This window comes from Drosophila pseudoobscura, chromosome 3 (genome assembly GCF_009870125.1).
Source record: "Drosophila pseudoobscura strain MV-25-SWS-2005 chromosome 3, UCI_Dpse_MV25, whole genome shotgun sequence".
Lineage (NCBI taxonomy): Eukaryota > Metazoa > Arthropoda > Insecta > Diptera > Drosophilidae > Drosophila > Drosophila pseudoobscura.
Genome location: NC_046680.1, coordinates 3726258 through 3743273, shown reverse-complemented (window position 1 = coordinate 3743273; position 17016 = coordinate 3726258). Strand labels below are relative to the sequence as shown.

The 17016-nt window shown below is 37.0% G+C and overlaps 6 protein-coding genes across 9 annotated transcripts; 3 read left to right on the top strand and 3 right to left on the bottom strand.

The window, feature by feature from the left end:
* Window positions 1-246: 246 nt before the first annotated feature.
* RNASEK (Ribonuclease kappa) lies at window positions 247-1298 on the bottom strand. Its single transcript, XM_002138076.3, has 3 exons — window positions 1108-1298; window positions 872-991; window positions 247-657 (listed from the first exon to the last, which is right to left on the bottom strand). The coding sequence occupies exons 1-3, from the start codon at window positions 1294-1296 to the stop codon at window positions 559-561; spliced, it is 408 nt and encodes a 135-aa protein (XP_002138112.2). The 5' UTR covers window positions 1297-1298; the 3' UTR covers window positions 247-558.
* Window positions 1299-3122: 1824 nt separating this feature from the next.
* Window positions 3123-4184, top strand: LOC6898022 (josephin-like protein). Of its 2 annotated transcripts, none has more exons than XM_015183505.2 (2): window positions 3123-3396; window positions 3693-4184. In XM_015183505.2, the coding sequence occupies exons 1-2, from the start codon at window positions 3315-3317 to the stop codon at window positions 3962-3964; spliced, it is 354 nt and encodes a 117-aa protein (XP_015038991.1). In that variant the 5' UTR covers window positions 3123-3314; the 3' UTR covers window positions 3965-4184. The 2 variants fall into 2 exon arrangements, with proteins under 2 accessions (XP_015038991.1, XP_002138111.1); XM_002138075.3 differs by having other exon boundaries at window positions 3125-3396; window positions 3465-4184.
* On the bottom strand, window positions 4178-5289 carry kune (claudin kune-kune). The gene has a single exon (XM_001357482.4). It carries the CDS (start codon window positions 5185-5187, stop codon window positions 4393-4395), a length of 795 nt encoding a protein of 264 aa, XP_001357518.1. The 5' UTR covers window positions 5188-5289; the 3' UTR covers window positions 4178-4392.
* Window positions 5290-6439: 1150 nt separating this feature from the next.
* Window positions 6440-8857, top strand: d4 (double PHD fingers d4). Its single transcript, XM_001357481.4, has 3 exons — window positions 6440-7158; window positions 7370-7639; window positions 7700-8857. The coding sequence occupies exons 1-3, from the start codon at window positions 6708-6710 to the stop codon at window positions 8500-8502; spliced, it is 1524 nt and encodes a 507-aa protein (XP_001357517.2). The 5' UTR covers window positions 6440-6707; the 3' UTR covers window positions 8503-8857.
* Window positions 8858-13829: 4972 nt separating this feature from the next.
* Window positions 13830-14783, top strand: LOC6898020 (uncharacterized). 3 transcript variants are annotated; one of them, XM_015183503.2, is made up of 4 exons: window positions 13830-13984; window positions 14037-14278; window positions 14332-14442; window positions 14501-14783. In XM_015183503.2, exons 1-4 carry the CDS (start codon window positions 13853-13855, stop codon window positions 14634-14636), a joined length of 621 nt encoding a protein of 206 aa, XP_015038989.1. In that variant the 5' UTR covers window positions 13830-13852; the 3' UTR covers window positions 14637-14783. The 3 variants fall into 3 exon arrangements, with proteins under 3 accessions (XP_015038989.1, XP_002138109.2, XP_033234460.1); XM_002138073.3 differs by having other exon boundaries at window positions 13831-13984; window positions 14043-14278; XM_033378569.1 differs by having other exon boundaries at window positions 13832-13989; window positions 14043-14278.
* Window positions 14784-16016: 1233 nt separating this feature from the next.
* Window positions 16017-16598, bottom strand: LOC26532816 (ARL14 effector protein). The gene has a single exon (XM_015183502.2). It carries the CDS (start codon window positions 16507-16509, stop codon window positions 16150-16152), a length of 360 nt encoding a protein of 119 aa, XP_015038988.1. The 5' UTR covers window positions 16510-16598; the 3' UTR covers window positions 16017-16149.
* Window positions 16599-17016: the final 418 nt, after the last annotated feature.

Below are 17016 nucleotides of genomic sequence, written 5' to 3'. Positions count from 1 at the left end.
AAGATCATAGACTTTCTACATTTCAACCAGGAATTACTCATACAAAAGCTTTCCGTTAAACAAATAGGAAATATTTTTCCCATTCAGATATCAAAACAGGATACGAATTAAAGTTATTTTATATTTATTCTTGCATAAACATTTGAGCTATAAAGGATGTCATAGAACATCTACGAAAACTTTGTCATAACCATTGCATTGAATCCAAGAAAATTTTAAAAGATAATCATTTGTCCCCATTGTAAGTCAACTTTACTGCAGATATTTGGCAGTAATTAAACCAAGACGGAATGTATTTTATGAACAAAAACAAATATATTACATGCGCATACTGTATATATAGGGTGTGTTGTGGAAAGATTACAACATATGATTCAAATTATACTTCAATGACATCACGTAAGGAAATATTATACAATTAAAATAAAGGGTTTAACAAATATCTTCAACTGAACATTTCAATACTTTTCTTTTAGTGCAAGCTTTGATGAATACACCAGTACATTATATATTGACAACTGAGTACGAGAAGCAGTTAGAAATCTAAAATTGAAATATTTAATTGGCAGTTACTCTGCTGTTCATGTAGAATTGTTGTGCAGAAAGCAACAATGTCAAAACATAAATGCATGCTGCGATCCAGCAGTTGTAGGCGTTCTGAAAAAAAAAAACCGATAACTGTTACAACAACAAAAACATTACTGGTTCAACGCAAATATTCGTTACGTACATACGTACATATGATATATATGTACATAGAAATCGTTAAATTCCATGTAAATATATATTTATGTGTGTATATAACGCTCTGGTCATGTACATATGTATGTAAATGTCAAGTACTCCGATTTATCCCGTGATATGAACTAACCTGATTGTACGCTCTATTCGCAGCTGCATAAAAATCTTCCAGAGAATGGTACTCCTCATCTAGGGGCAAATCCTCAATAAGGGCAACACTATTAATGTAGAAAAACAGCCCCATCAGCACCTAAAACAAAAGTAATTTAAATTTGTAGAATAACTCATGACTATAAACTGTAACCTTGTGACTTTCAAGTGTGACCACAAACACAGACATTCAGCTGAAAGAACCAACGTACTCACCAGTTGAACAATTCCCCAAACGGAGATAATCAAACCACAAAGGGATAATTTTGGACCACAGATTTTCATTTTGCCGACTTTTGGTTTAGTTGTACGTAAATTTTTGGCAAAGCTCAGAAAATTCTCATCAAACACAGAAAAACTCGTCAGGTGAATATCATGTGACCTAATTTCAGTGTCACCGTACATAGAAAAATGTTAAATACTGCTGGTAATAGTTTTGGTATATTTTTACGGATACATTTTTTTCAGGTAGTTTCCAGGGGTCAAAGATCATAAAATGTCTGGAGTTTTCAATTTCACCTTATATATAGATATCACAGAAAGTTGCCAGAAAACTCAAGAATATGCATAAAAAGATACATTTTACGCTACAGTTTAAATACAACTCAAAATTTTCTTAGCGCTATTGAAGTCAAAATGTTGAGAATTTCCACAGTAACAAGTAGACACAGACAAAAGAACGTAGTGCATGACAATATCAAATCGTTAATTCGACTCGATGACTCCATAGAGTCTGGGATCCATGCTTCTGCGCGGTTCCAATATCTTATCAGATGCCGTCTAAAGAGAAGGTGTAGATTAGTTTTGTACAGTATCTAGTCAATTGGAACCTGAAACAATATCACTACAATAGTCAATATAAGCTAAATAATACAATAGTCAATATAAGCTAAAATACTAATATAGGTAGGCTGGCTTTGCAGGGCTTGTGTTTAAAAAATTTTTTGCATGGTGTGATACATACATATGTATATGAAAGCCCGTATACCGAATTTTGAAACTATGGATACTGATCAAGAATATACAAATATAATACTAATATTAAAGATTTTTTTTAGATATATCTATTTATATCTTTTGTGAATATTGGTAACAAAAGACATAAATAACATACATATATTGTATTCATTACATAAATAATATGCTCACAGATATACTGATTGAATAGGAAAAGTAGAGCCTTTGCAGATATAGTGCCATCCATCAAGTGCAAAACTTTCCCATTTGATTATATTATTATTATTGCGTTATTATTATACAAAAAATCTTAAAACTTAAAAATTAAACTTAAGCTTTCATAACAGTCTTTTACATATGATAAGACTAAGCTAAAAAATGTTTAACATAAAAGAAATAGCTTTCATAGCAGTATTTTCCTTTCATTGTAGATCAAACTAGTATATAAAAAAAGTACTTTTTGTCTATGCTTTGCACAAATTAGTTAAATTTATTCTATTACTTTTTTGAGATAATAATAAGCAGGAACGGAAGAACGGCAAAAATTGCATTGCAGTTCAATATTTCAACTATATTTTAAAGCTTATTGTCTTCTTGTAGGGACCAAGAATAGGTATCAGGATCGAGATATATGTATTTACATATATACAAAACACTCATCATATACATGAATATGTCTAAAAAATGTCAATTTGAGAAAAGGTCTTTATTAGTTACGTTTTATCTTCAAATAAATATTTATACCTTCATATAAAATCAACAAAATAGAGTATACAAAGGCCTATACTACGGCTTACACGCAATATAGCGATCGTTTTTTTGTTGAACTTTTTCGTTTAAACCTTTCTTTACAATAAATATAATAAAAGCAAGGATTAAAAACTATCCAGTCTTGTAGACAATTTATTCATCAATGGGATAAAACCATGTGGGCGTTGTTGAGAAATTTAGTTAGTCAGCATTATTCAATATTTTTCGTTTGTCTTGATTTACCTATTTCGCTACTTGTTTTTGTTTGACTTGTTTCGCTAAAACCTTTTTTTACGCATAATGCAATAAAAGCAAGTATTAAAAATACACCAGTTAAATAGAAAATTGATTCATCAATCGTATAAAATTATGTGGGCATGGCTAAATGTTCTATATAGCTAGTAATATTCGACGGAATATCAAAAACGAGGAATATGTAAAATATAACTTGAATTCGTCAGTATATTTACGGTATATTTTGAAAATTAGGCGGTATGTTTCCGCATATTTCTGAGGGTTCGACGGTATATTTTATCGATAACTCCGCAGTCACACTGATCCCTAGCTACCTAAATATAAAAATATTTTCAACGAAAACAAAAAAGAATACAATTAAGAGTTCTAGTGTACTAAGAGTTCTAAAAAGTGCGCACTCGACTACCCACTCACAACTATGTCAAATTAATTAATTAATTATTAGTATAATTAAGACAACCATGCCAACAACTTTGAAGATTTATCATGAGAAGCAAACAAGGCAGTTATGTGCGCTCCACGCTCTTAACAATCTATTTCAAGGTATGATAGTTACCTTTTACTGTATTACGCTTTTAAAGGCATTCTGATACATGCAATTTTATTGCCAGAAAATATTTACCAAAAGGCAGAACTGGATAATATCTGCAGTAACTTAAGTCCGAACGCGTGGATAAATCCTCATCGATCTCTTCTGGGACTCGGAAATTATGATATCAATGTTATTATGACTGCCTTAGAGATAAGACATTGCGAAGCCTTTTGGTTTGATAAACGAAAAGACCCGTCTTGCATTGACTTGGATAAAATTGTGGGTTTCATACTTAATATTCCATTAGATTACAAAATCGGCGCAATAACATTACCATTACGAAAGAGACACTGGATAGCTGTGCGTCGCATAGGTCAGCACTACTATAATCTGGATTCCAAACTTCGACAGCCTGAATTGTTGGGCACAGAATCCGACGTGCTCCACTTTTTGCGGGAACAGCTTAAGGAAAAGGAACAGCAGCGAGAACTTTTTCTTGTACGTTATCGCAGCGACTGTAATGAATCACAACAGCGATGGATAGAAGAATCGCACGACATAAATAAAACAGCAGATTGAACATGATCTTTTACATCTAAGTTTTCTTGTCGACGAATTGAACTTGGGCAGCCCCACATAATGCGTCGTGTTTAAATTGTAAAAAGATTAAGTTGTTGTTAGGCATGGACAGGAAATAATATTACTTTAGTATAAATTAATTTTATAAGAAACATCTCTGTAAGTTTTTTCAAATCTGCATCATAGTACTTGAGAATAAAATAAAACTTTAAGTTTGAAATGTTTGTAGAATTTATTTCAAGTTCTGTTCTTAAAATATTTGTAGTAAAATTTGAAAAAATAAGCATTAATGGACGGATGTTTCAATAATGTTTGATTACATCTAGCGACAATATAATTGCTGGAGTTAATCGAGCTAATATTATTAATCTAGACACGGTACTAAAAATGAATTGATATGTTTAGATTAGTTGAGTCCTCTTTAACGGTTATATATCTGTTTGGATTCCTCCCTGTGGCTGGGTATTTGGTGTACGTCCAGGCTGAGGACGACGTGGGCGGCTTGGCTCTGGTGCAAAGTAAGATTGAGACGGTGATGGAGCAGTGGGGGTCGTCGCGACGTTTGCCTGGTGCTGATAGTAGTCATCTCCATATTCGCTAACTTCTCGGTTACTTATTTCGTTGAGGCGCTTGTAGCGCTCGCGTCGAGCTTCAATCATGTAAAGTATTCCTCCAGGTAGCAACAACACAGCGCCAACCACGCCCAACGCGAAAGACCAGCCCATGTCATTGTTCTGCCATCCAGGCATCCAGTCACGAGAGTCTCCCTTGGCACCGAAAATGACCACGGCAATAAATCCGAAAATTGAGCCCAACACTTGGCAAGTTCCAATGGTCAGTAGCAGCACAACATATCTATCATCGTCGCGAGAAGTCCGTAAAAAGGCCAGTGTAAGGGGAAGGCCAATAAGGCACATGACGAAGCACAGCGTTGCAAATAGCTGCACCGCTATATAGAATCCCGGTAGTAGAAAATCATGAATGATGTAGTATTCCTCTTCAAAGACCCACATGCATCCATTGAAAGGGTTGTCGTAGAAACGGTGAATATCCTGAAAATCGTTGAAGCACACTTCCCATAGCCCTAGATTGGTAAAGCGTGGCTTTTCTAAACGACCATCTGTAACCAACCAATAGGGGGTTGAAAACGCAATAATAAAAAGCAGAAATGAAATCGCGGAAATGCAAAGAGCCACTTGCGTACTACGGTTTGACGCCCCCATTTTGGAACGCGGGATTTGTTTGACTATACAAACGAAAAACACCCAACCCAAGAAACCTTTGCGTCATAAAAACAACACACGCCCTTTAGTGTAACCGTCCCAAAAAAAAAATACCGCTTATCAAATCTTAAAATACTAATTAAATTAAAATTAAATCTTTTTAATGATTTTCCTTAACAGTATTTTTTATACATACTTTCTAAAATTAATTTTTATTTATTTTCTCCCTTAGAATTCATTAAGATACATTTTTGAACACAATATTAATCAAGTGCTGACTACTACATCACCGTATTCGCCAACTTCTCTGTTACTTACTTCGTTGAGGCGAAACCAACGATGTTTCCATTTCTTGATACCAGACGTCCAAGGAATTTTCGTTGTATAAACTGAATTGTGTGCTTTATAGTGGTGTATTGCGTATCTTCTTGTTAAAGCTGCATTTGCCTATTGACGTAACACAACTGAACGATTATTTTCAATGCACAGCGCATTGTTTCAGTGTAAAGCGCATGAAGCAGACTCTGTTCTCGGACACAACACTACCATCGGAGGATCCGCTGTGTCCCATCTGCTGGGCCAAGTACGGCAGTATTCACGCCCTGCAGGCATTATTTGTGCGACTACATCGACTGCATCATGCAGCAGATGCTGAACTCCGAGGTGTGTTTCTATTGCAAGACCCCCATTCAGACGATTGAAACTTTGATGGCACACTCATATATTCCAACAACGAGGGCTTTCATTCGCCCCTAACCGAGACAGCTTAAGACCCTGGCCTCAAACCCCACCGATGTCAAACCAAAGACACTCCTTTTGAAAACACCAACTAAGTCTAGTCACTGTTATAGGACAACCTGTGGCGCTTAAACTGTAGATAGTTATACTATTTGTATATATGTATAGTCCCTAAATATATTCGTTCAGTAAAATATTATTTGGCTTGTATGCCGTCGAAAAATTAGTTAAGTGATGTACCGAAGAGGCAATGTAAGAAGAAAATAAATAAACTAAGTAACACAAAGTATTACATTATAATATTCGTTTTCCTGATTCCTTAGGCCATATAAAAAAAAAATGTCAATCGTATCACAAATGTCAAAGTAATTTTAATACCATATTAAATTAAATTTGCATTCATATACTCTCATAAACTGATGACGAACCCAATTTTTAAGCATATTACGGGCCTCCCCCTATTATTTTTGATACTTGAAGTCGCGGTATTTATACCAAATTCGTACGAAATCCGAATACCAAAAACGTATTGTTGCCACTTCGGGAAAATATTAATTTGTTTGTGTGTGTTCGTTCTGCGTCCCGTCCCTTTGTTTTGTACTTTAAAAAAGTTGTTTGTACATACGAACACAATTGGGAAAAATGCGTGGTTTTTGCATTTAAATCAAACCAATTTTTTCAATGATTGCCGAAAGTTTGAGATAAATTATTTCATTTAATTCGCGATACTTAGTTTCTTTCTACTGGTCGAAGGCTCGCACGCCGACATCAACCGCATCAATATGGCTTCCGCTTCGGAAATTGAAAAAACATTGGTCGTAAACATTGGAAACTTTGAGAGAATCCAAAACTTTCTAAACGACAAGGAAAGGTATAAGGAGATACTAGAAAATAGCGAGAACTTCAACACGCGACTTTGTATCGAAAGACGTCTTCGAATGCCATTTCTTGACCCCCAGACCGGTGTTGCGCAGACACACTGTGCCCTCTTCATGAAAAAGAAACAGCGTATGCCAGGATTCCGCCATGGACAGATTTATACGTACCCATCAACTCGTTGGCGTAAGCCGAAGCGACAGTATTTACTAAACCCAAATCATAGCTACCGTGCCTATCAGTACCGCGAGCACCATCTTTCCCACTCCCACCACCAACAGCATCAACAACATCACCATCACCATGTACCAACATGTACAGTCAGTGTACGTGACCATCATCAGACTGAAAGTGCTGGTAAGGGACTATCTAAAGTTTCAAAAATCAATAAAAATTTAGTTGTTCACCTTGTAAATATCATTAGGAAGGTCACTTTAGTTTGGTGAAATTTTTAAAATATATAAATCCAAATGCTATATATTTGATCATTTGGCGGTTTCACAGGTTAAAGTGAAAAACTTAACTGAGTAAAACTACGCTCGATTATTATATTTATTTTTTCTTTCAGCTATTGCTGCTACAGACGGCAATTCTATGGGGGCTTCGGGAGACAATGATAGTAAAGATTCACATGCAAATGCCGAAAAGGAGTGGTTCCACGACGAGATAGACTCTTCCCACTACCATCATGGCGGCGACGACTATGAAGATGACTTTGATTCTGATAACGATTTCGATGAGTCTTACAGTAATAGGGGAAAACGCAAGCGGAGCTCACGGCCACGGCGGTCCAATGCAAATGTAGAAGGTACTCCTAAGCGTGGTCGCAAAGGCGGTGGTAAGTAACTAATTTCATGAGCTTGGACACTACGATCTCTGAATGTGCTTATTGTTGCAGGCAGTCGTCGCAAAAACACTGCTGATGGGGAAACCGATCGGAGACGTCGAGGCGGTGGAAATAGCGGAAACACATCTGCAGCTGCAGCGGCTGCTGCAGCAGCAGTTGCCCACGCAGCTAACACGGCAGCTGCTGCAGCCACAGGACTCTATACATCGCATTCAAACTCAGCATCGCCCATTCCCATTAACGATGAAACCTCCCAATCGGCTCTGGTAATGCCGACCAACATTGCTTCATCTTACGACAAGACTTTAAGTGATGCAGGAGCTTCCAATGACTCGATTCCCTTGGCAACCATGGCTGGAATCGCAGGGATGGGCATAGCCGCAACATCCAACGTCTCTGCTGGACCTCCTATTTATGCTGCGGTTAACCCAACAGTACCAGCGCCAGTGGTGGCGTCTGTCGCTAGTCCTAAAAAACTCAAACTACGTGTTGAACGAGAAGTGGCGCAACCATCTCCATACTGTGACTTTTGCTTGGGCGATCAGCGCGAAAACAAAAAAACTAATATGCCGGAGGAGCTTGTTTCCTGTTCCGACTGTGGTCGTTCTGGTCATCCATCGTGCCTACAGTTCACAGCAAATATGATAATATCAGTTAAACGGTATCGTTGGCAATGCATAGAATGCAAGTACTGTTCTATTTGTGGGACATCTGATAATGACGATCAGCTTTTATTCTGCGACGATTGTGATCGCGGATATCACATGTATTGCCTATCACCACCTCTTGTTACTCCACCAGAAGGATCTTGGAGCTGCAAGCTTTGCATGGAAGAATTTCACAAGAACAAATAAACAACGATAAATGCTCATAGTTTCCGAAAAATGCAAAACTGCGAGTCCTCATTCATTTAGTCGCATCATAAATATTTAAGCCAGGATTTTAATTTAAATATTACGTTAGGTATTTGTTTTACTTACGTGTATCAATTTTTATTTTTACAACTAACTATGCATAAGTGAAGTCCTCAAGTATTTTTCTAAGTATTCTGCGCAGCTTTGAAAATTTGTTTGTAAGTAACTTGTGTCCATTTATTGTCTCTAGTTTCTTTTTATTTAAAATGTATGCATATTTACAAGAAATAGTATAGAGCTCCATTTTTTACATAATCAATAAATTATGCAATTCTTCAGGCATATACATAAAAGATTGTTCCATAGTTCTTAACAGTAACACTAGTTGAGAATTTCCAAAATGAATTTCTATGCAAATCGAAAAACGGCATGGGTGGTTGCACAAACTTTCATACATGAACAATACTTGAATAACTACCGTTCACGTTCAATCGGAAAATATGTATGTACATACATATGTATGTATTTTTGTTCATTGTTGATTTTAAATCACCAAAACTGTGCGTTTTATGAATGTGTTCTTTCCGATCAGTTTGTACAGTTGTTCAATAAGCTAGATTCAATTCGTATGATTTTATTCATTTGAAGAGTCGGTGAACAGTTGCTGACAGAGATGAAAAAGAAGGCGAAATAAAATTGAATCCAAATTTATTATTAATTAATTAATATTAATAATAAAAAAAAAAAATTATTTAAAATATATACTAGTGGGCCCTGCCACGCTACGTTGTGGCGCACATTGTGTTAGAACGGATATGAAATGAACAAAACCCTAAACCTTTCAAATGCAATACCTGTGGGTATAAAATATTTTTTGATTTGCCGATATTGAGTTTCCCAATATTCCGCTTCCGTTGCCGAATTCCCCTTCAAATCCAGTGGATCCCGCTACGTCTCTGTGTGTTAAGTCTACTTCTCTCGCGTACGGATTCCCGTTCTTCCTCGGTCACATTCGAACGCTGTCTTCTCAGTCCATTTCTGTTACTACCTAAAAGAAGTTTTTATTGCGAGTCATTAACTTTTTCTGACCGAATCTGATCTAAGACTGACTTTATTTTGGTATTCATCGGTTCATTTTTTAAAATGCTGCCCCACTTATTTGATTTAAACCTTTTTCACGTTGTCTGGTTCGTGCTTTGTGGGGGCGGAACGAAATTTTGAAATACATATGTTGCATGTATGTAACAGTGTGATATCAAAGAAGTCTGGATACAAAATATTGTATCTCTAGCTCGGACGATCGGTCGGACGGTCTCACAGACATAGCCATATCGACCCGGCTATCGATGCTGACCAAGAATATGAATGTTTATTTTGTATACCACCACAAAACTAATTTTTCCCTAAGTTCTCGAGTACCGGGTATAAAAATTGTTCCACGAACTGCCATTTGGCATAATCGTCGTCTGCTTTACGATTTATTTAAAAACGTTTTGTTTCTGAAATGTTATGTTTGGATGGATTATTATAATGAAAACTAATTTTTAGTCATACATTTCACATTTGGTTCGTATAGATTCATTATGATTTATTTATCCGATCGGCTCAAATTTTAAGTGAAAAATATCATTCAGATAGATTTTGAACTGAGAATAGTTTTAATAGAAAATATGACGAAATTATTATATTCACTTCTTTTTCCGAACAAGACTATTTTCTTACTCCTTCTGTACATTGAACACTTCTTTCCAATATTACAATAAATTATTTACCACCTACATTGACCAATTGAACCAAAACCCTTCCGTAGTGCGCAAATTTTCCATAACTTGTGGGAAAATGGCAACCCCATACTACCTATGCCTCCAAATAGCATTTTCCGTTTTATTTATATGAAAAATTTGCACATACATATGCATAGCTCGTTTTAAACCCATAATGGGTTATGGGTACCGTCGATTAAAATGTTTTTTTCCGTGCTCAAATTCCTATATCCGTTACACGTAACCTCTGTAGATGTTATATGCAGCTTTTGAAGCTCCGCGATCGTATTTTTGTATCATTTTCTTACACCAATTTTCTTTGACCGATGTTTAAATTGTTTGGCATCTAACGCGAAAAAGGCTATTACGCGCGGATCCCAGGCAATAGCGCAGCCCTTCTGCCGCCCAACCGACCGAGATGCGCTGCGACGCGATAACCGGACCGATCACGAACATTCAGGAAAGATAGCTATTAGAACTTAGAACTAAACTTACCAAAATAACTAAGCATGCATTCAAAATACAAATACAGTTACTAATTACAAGAAAGCTGTGTGAGTATTAGTAGTTTAATAAGAGGAAGGGGATTAGTGGTGGATATGGTAGAGGGAATTATAATCCGAGCATATGATCCTAATCGATTCATGTAAGAAATAATTCAATCCACAAAATGGAAGGAACAACGTTATCTAGTTTATAATGGATCTAATAGGAATCGTAAAGTTTATGCGGCTTAACAAACCAGGGCTATCTACGTCACCATTGATCAAGTTGTGCACAAAAATAACACTAAGCTTTTTTCTGCTATTATGAAAGATGGAAGGTCAATATCAAACTTGTATCCCCAAACTTCTGGGCGGTCCTGATGTACTTTGTACTGAGGGCGCCAAACACAAGAGCCGTTTATAGCCGAGATATAGAGAGTCTTTGTTATATAGGGGTCGTCTAATTCCTTTGACCACCTCTTTATAAACTCAAGCACGACCATTTCCTTATTTACCATGTTAGAAATGTGTTCAGAAAACTTTAGCTTGGCGTCTAATATAACACCACGATCATACACCAGGGTAATTCTCTCAAGAGAACCACCGCATATAGGGGCACCGGCTATAGGGGCTACTAGGCTTGCGCTTATTTGTATGGGCGAAAAAAAATGTGTCGGAATCAAAAGTCTCAGGGTCTAAAAATGTTTCTTTTGTTATAAAACAATAAAATATGTGGGAAGTGGGCGGGGCGAAGTTTTTAAGTTTTCTTGTAGCAGTGACATATCACAGAAGTCTGGATCCAAAACATCGTTGGCTTTGCTCTTATAGTCTTTGAGCACTAGGCGCTGAAGGGGACGGACAGACAGACAGGGCTCAATCGACTCGGCTATTGATGCTGATCAAGAATATATGTATATACTTTATGGGGTCCGAAACGCTTCCATCTGGAGTTACACACATCCACTTTTACCACAAATCTAATATACCCCAATACTCATTTTGAGTATGAATGGGAATGAAATTGGGAGTATCTGATCAAATTAAAAAGCCTGTTTTGATACAACTGTGTCCAATTCTGAACAACTACAGGGCGCTATATTCCGCCTAAGGAAACTATTATAATAAAGACTCTTATACCTCCCATGCAGAGAACACAGCAGTGAAATTTGCGGGAAGCATTTGAGTCATGTGCCGAACCTACATCAGGTACAAATGTACCAAACGTGTCAGATTTAAAGATTCATGGAAAACTATTGAAAAAATCAAGTTTAAGTTTGGTGTTACTGATCAGTACTTCTGTCAAGTTAAATTGAGAAAACTCATGCGCGTACTGATTACGTTAAATCGTTAGAGTTAACTCGAATTGTTTCGGAATTTTTCCGACTCCCTGGAGGCGATTTATACCTTTAAAATATATAGTTTTCGAGAGAAGTTTAAGTTGACAACTCAAGAAGAAAAATATTTGAGCGACGTTTCTATTTTTGTAGAGCGTTCTTATATAAATGATTGGTTTCGGTCAGCATTAGCTGTTGATTCTAAACTTTCAATTTATGCGAAAAATGTACAACTATAAAGAATTTGATCCGAAAATTGCAAACCTGCAGCCTTTTGTGTTATTTATCGGATGAAAATATCTCACTTGCATTGTTTGACGAAAACTTACTTTCATGGAGAAGCGAAAAATGGCGATGCAACTCTCGGCACTTTGTGTTGACCATGATGATGTCAGAACTTCTGCAAAATGCCATATTTTTAAATAAAATAATTTTCCAATGTTTATTACAAAGAGACTATCTGGTTTTTGTGATACCTATTTCTGCTAAATATTTTATGTTTATGATTTCCAAACGTGTTTTAACTGAAGATTCTTCAGAATGGCATAGTAATGAAGATTTTCAAAATGCTTTAGATATATTAAAACATTTAAAAGTGGCTAATGATATAGCCGAAAGTGCTGTTAAACTTATGCAAACTATAACCAAATACTAGGCAAAAAATAAATGAGTTTCAGAATTTTCTAAACGTCATTAAAGTTGTTTTATAACAAGAGGAACACTTGTAGACCCTGTGACCTTTGAAAGTTCAACTTTTAAGGGGCCTAGCGGCTGCCCTGTGCTACTCTTCAGTAACCTTGACTGGTGAAGAGAGGGAGTTTTTGAAGTACTGCCATTCCCTGGACGGTCTTCAATTTCGCCGCGCTGTCAGGCATACAGTTGATGATGTTTTCGACTGTTATAGCGGAACTCGCCGTCCGCTCCTTAGCGCATAGAGTGCAGATAAAGATTGCAGTTGTGGCAATATAGATACGTCTGCGTATTTTTCGCTCGAATATCTCCCCAGCATGCACAAGGGGCGATTGGTCGATATCGTTGGCTTCTTTAAATAGCTTTAGAATGATTCCCAGCCTCTGTCAGATCCATATGCGCGTGATTTTTACAGAGACCCATGATGCGTTGGTCTAAATAGAGACGATTAGATGGGCTGCGATAATGGTTTCTTGGGTGTGATTTGACCCTCCATCAATGCCAAGTTCCTTCTCTGCCTTGATCTTCGCAGCTGTGAGGCGAGTGGACGGTGGCTTTCACTGGGTTCGTTGGTATTTTCTTGTGCATTGCCTCCCATCTCGTACGCCAAAGGGTTCGGCATCGAGAGCGTCGCATAGCTCTAGAAATTATTTAGCTTTACTCCTCTTGATAGTTTTCTTTAGAGCCTTAAGCTTCGATCTGAAGTCCTCTTAGCTGAGTCCGTGATCGGGATCGCCTCTAGATCTCTGGCATCTTCGTCACGCGGCACAGCAGTGGGCCGTGGCGATACCCGCGTCCCACTACGATGCCCCGCATGCCATTATTACGTAGGCTGCTAGGCTCTCCGCGCAGCTATTAGCATCGCCAGATATGTATATATGTATGTATGTACATCTGAAAGAACCACTAGAGTTACAAATATGTACTTACGAATTCTGACGACTTGTATTAACAACTGCAATAATACTGTAGCCTGGTTATTTTTTCACTGTTTTGCAGTATGCTAATTGTTAAAAAAAAAAGTATGTATATTGACTTGAAATATCTTTCTGAGGTCAGTTATAGTACTGTCAGCGAAATGAATAGGTGTGTTTGGTCTATAGTCTTAACAATATGTCTAATTTTAGCGTTTCAAACCCAAAAAATTGATATGCATGTACGAGCTAAACGTTTCCTAATATTCCCAAGGCAAGCACCAACTAGACATCAGGTAATGTATGTTAAAGACTTCACTTTAAGAATAAATATTTGTATCAAAATAGTTTCAGTTCATTGCTGGAATAGGCATACCAGCTAATCTCGACTATGAATCGCTCACCGTCGGCTACGTATTAAAAGCCGAGTTTCATCTACCCTATAATGCTACGGTTTTTCGCCAGAACCCTTTTTTGCCCGAATATAACCACAATAAGTTTATAAATGCTGGAAAAGAAAGGAAAATGTACCAAAAGCCCACACAGCTACGCTGGAAAATATACGCTTTTATTGAGTATTTACTTAACGGGTATGTTGTAATAGTCGTATGTACATGTACTAAATCCGGTTTTATTATTAAAGTTACGGCTACAATGGGCATGAGTGTCTTTTACAAGCCATTTGTGATGTCAACAGAATTGGATTTTCCAAGGACTTCAGTGTTGGAGCTGAGCTGATTCATTTAGTTTTAAGGTTCGTTTTAAACACTAAATTGATTCTTTAATACTGAAAATTATATTTATACTTACAGTCCCACATCTACTTTGAACTCTAAAAATTATATAGCGCATGATTTCATATTTGCGGAGAAAGGAAACTGCCGACGGTACGACTGCAAAATAGATCTGATTAATTGGGTTTCGCATGTCGCAAACTTGAAAATCTAAGTTCGCATGAAATATTAATAAACTAATGTAATTATCCGAAACATTCAAAAGTAAACCAGGAAAAGAACAACGACGTTCACATATGTATACATACATATGTACATATGGTAATACCTCTTTGTCTTTTTGACATTGCTGTTCACAAAAGTGACAAATGGATTTAATGGTCAATGGAGGGAGGGGAATTGTTGGATGGTTGCAGTTTGGCTAAGAGATGTGGCATATGTGCGCAAAGTATTTTTAATTGTATACCAATTTTTTAGGTCTTCATTTAAAGTCTGTGTGCAAATCTGCTTCATTTCCATAATCATCATCTTCTTTCTGTTTACCCTGTTCCACACTCTCCACCTGCATGTGTTTCTCTCCTCTTTTCTAATTATTTGCTATCTTGTTTCTATTACTCTGGTCTTCGGTCTTTTTTATACCCGATACTCAAAATAAGTATCAACATGGCTCAATCGACTCGGCTATTGATGCTGATCAAGAATATATATACTTAATGGGGTCGGAAACGCTTCCTTCTGGACGTTACACACATCTATTTTCACCACAAATCTAATATACCCCAATACTCATTTTGAGTATCGGGTATAAAATATCGAATTGTCACCCTCGTCTACCCAAAATGCATGGGTGAATGGGAATGAAATTGGGAGTAGTTGATCAAATTAAAAAGCATGTTTTGATACAACTGTGTCCAATTCTGAACAACTACAGGGCGCTATATTCCGCCTAAGGAAACTATTATAATAAAGACTCTTATACCTCCCATGCAGAGAACACAGCAGTGAAATTTGCGGGAAGCATTTGAGTCATGTGCCGATGCTACATCAGGTACAAACGTACCAAACGTGCCAGATTTAAAGATTCATGGAAAACTATTGAAAAAATCAAGTTTAAGTTTGGTGTGACTGACTGCCGCGCCAAAGACATCAGCGACCACGCTGCCCTACGGTTTCAGCACGCAGACGATTCATATTTTGTTTTTGTATTCCTTCTCTCGAGACACACCGACTCGACGCTGACCGAGGCATTGACGAAGCCGAGTAGCAAAGAAAAGAGAATTGAAGTAATAGCCCCGCGCGCCCGTACCATGAAGCGTCAAACGAAAATTGAAAAAGAATTTGTTCCTCATGCAACATCTTGGTATTGTATAGTCTTTGGTTCTAGTGCTTCCTGCTTGCCAGACAAATTTTTAAGCTTACACCGTACAATTGAATAGACTTTATCGCTAGGAAAAAAATATTGATCTTGCAGTGTTTAATGCCTCGTCATATCAACAATGATAATCTATTATCTATTTAGGGCTAGATTTTTTTTAATCTAGTAGTAGTGGCTGTGTTCAATATTTCTTTAGAAAGTTTAACACATGAATGTAACTAGGTTTTCTTTGGGCTTTCACACGAAAATTGTATTTATAAAATATTAATACATTTATTGGTACTTAAAACTAATTCCTGACCTAGGTTCGCGTCATAGGCATACATTTTTAATTTTTAAACTAATTTTCAGTTTATTTTGGAAGGAATTTATTGGTTATGGATAAGTCTTTTCCATCGTGGTTCATTCCTTCGTAGAAAAACTTTCGATTAGCTCTACAGGTAGGACCGCACCTGGTAGAACCACAGCTTGGACATTCGTACCAGCATCCATCACACTCTTCGCTCATGCAGTCGCAAATGTCTAATCCATTGTAGCGAATAATTCCATACTCATCATAAGCACTATTTTTCCCGTAATTTTGACCTCTTTTCTTTCCTTTTCGCTTGTGCTTCTCGGATTCAATAGCCACATTGTCATCATTGGATGTCTTTGTTTGTCTTTGCCGTAAGTTACGGCGAGTGGAATAATCAGGGTCAATATCTGAACTCATTTTTCAAGTTCCGAAACAAAAACAAGCTTACACCACAATGTTATATCAGCAGCTGTAATTGTGAGTACAGACTGTAATATTCGAAAAAAAAATACCAAATGAAATAATGGAACAAAAATGTATGGGTATTCCTGTAATCAATTTAGTCTTGCTTTGGCTGCTCGGATGAGTTTCATATACATTGCCAACGGCAAAGTGTGACCAGATGTACTTAAGTGGACAAAACATCAACAAAAATTTATATCTATATAAATTATAAACACTTGGTATGGAACAAACAATAGCAAATCAATTTCATCGTGAAAAAAAGGTAATTTCATATCGGTTCCCTGCGAATTTCATCTCTGTTTACGCTGTTTTAATCTAGCAATAGCAATAGCCGAGTCGATTGAGCCCTGTCTGTCTGTCCGTCTGTGCGCCGCTATGTGCGCATAGTGCTCAGAGACTATTAGAGATAGTGCAACGACATTTTGTATCCAGACTTCTGTGATATGTCACTGCTACAAA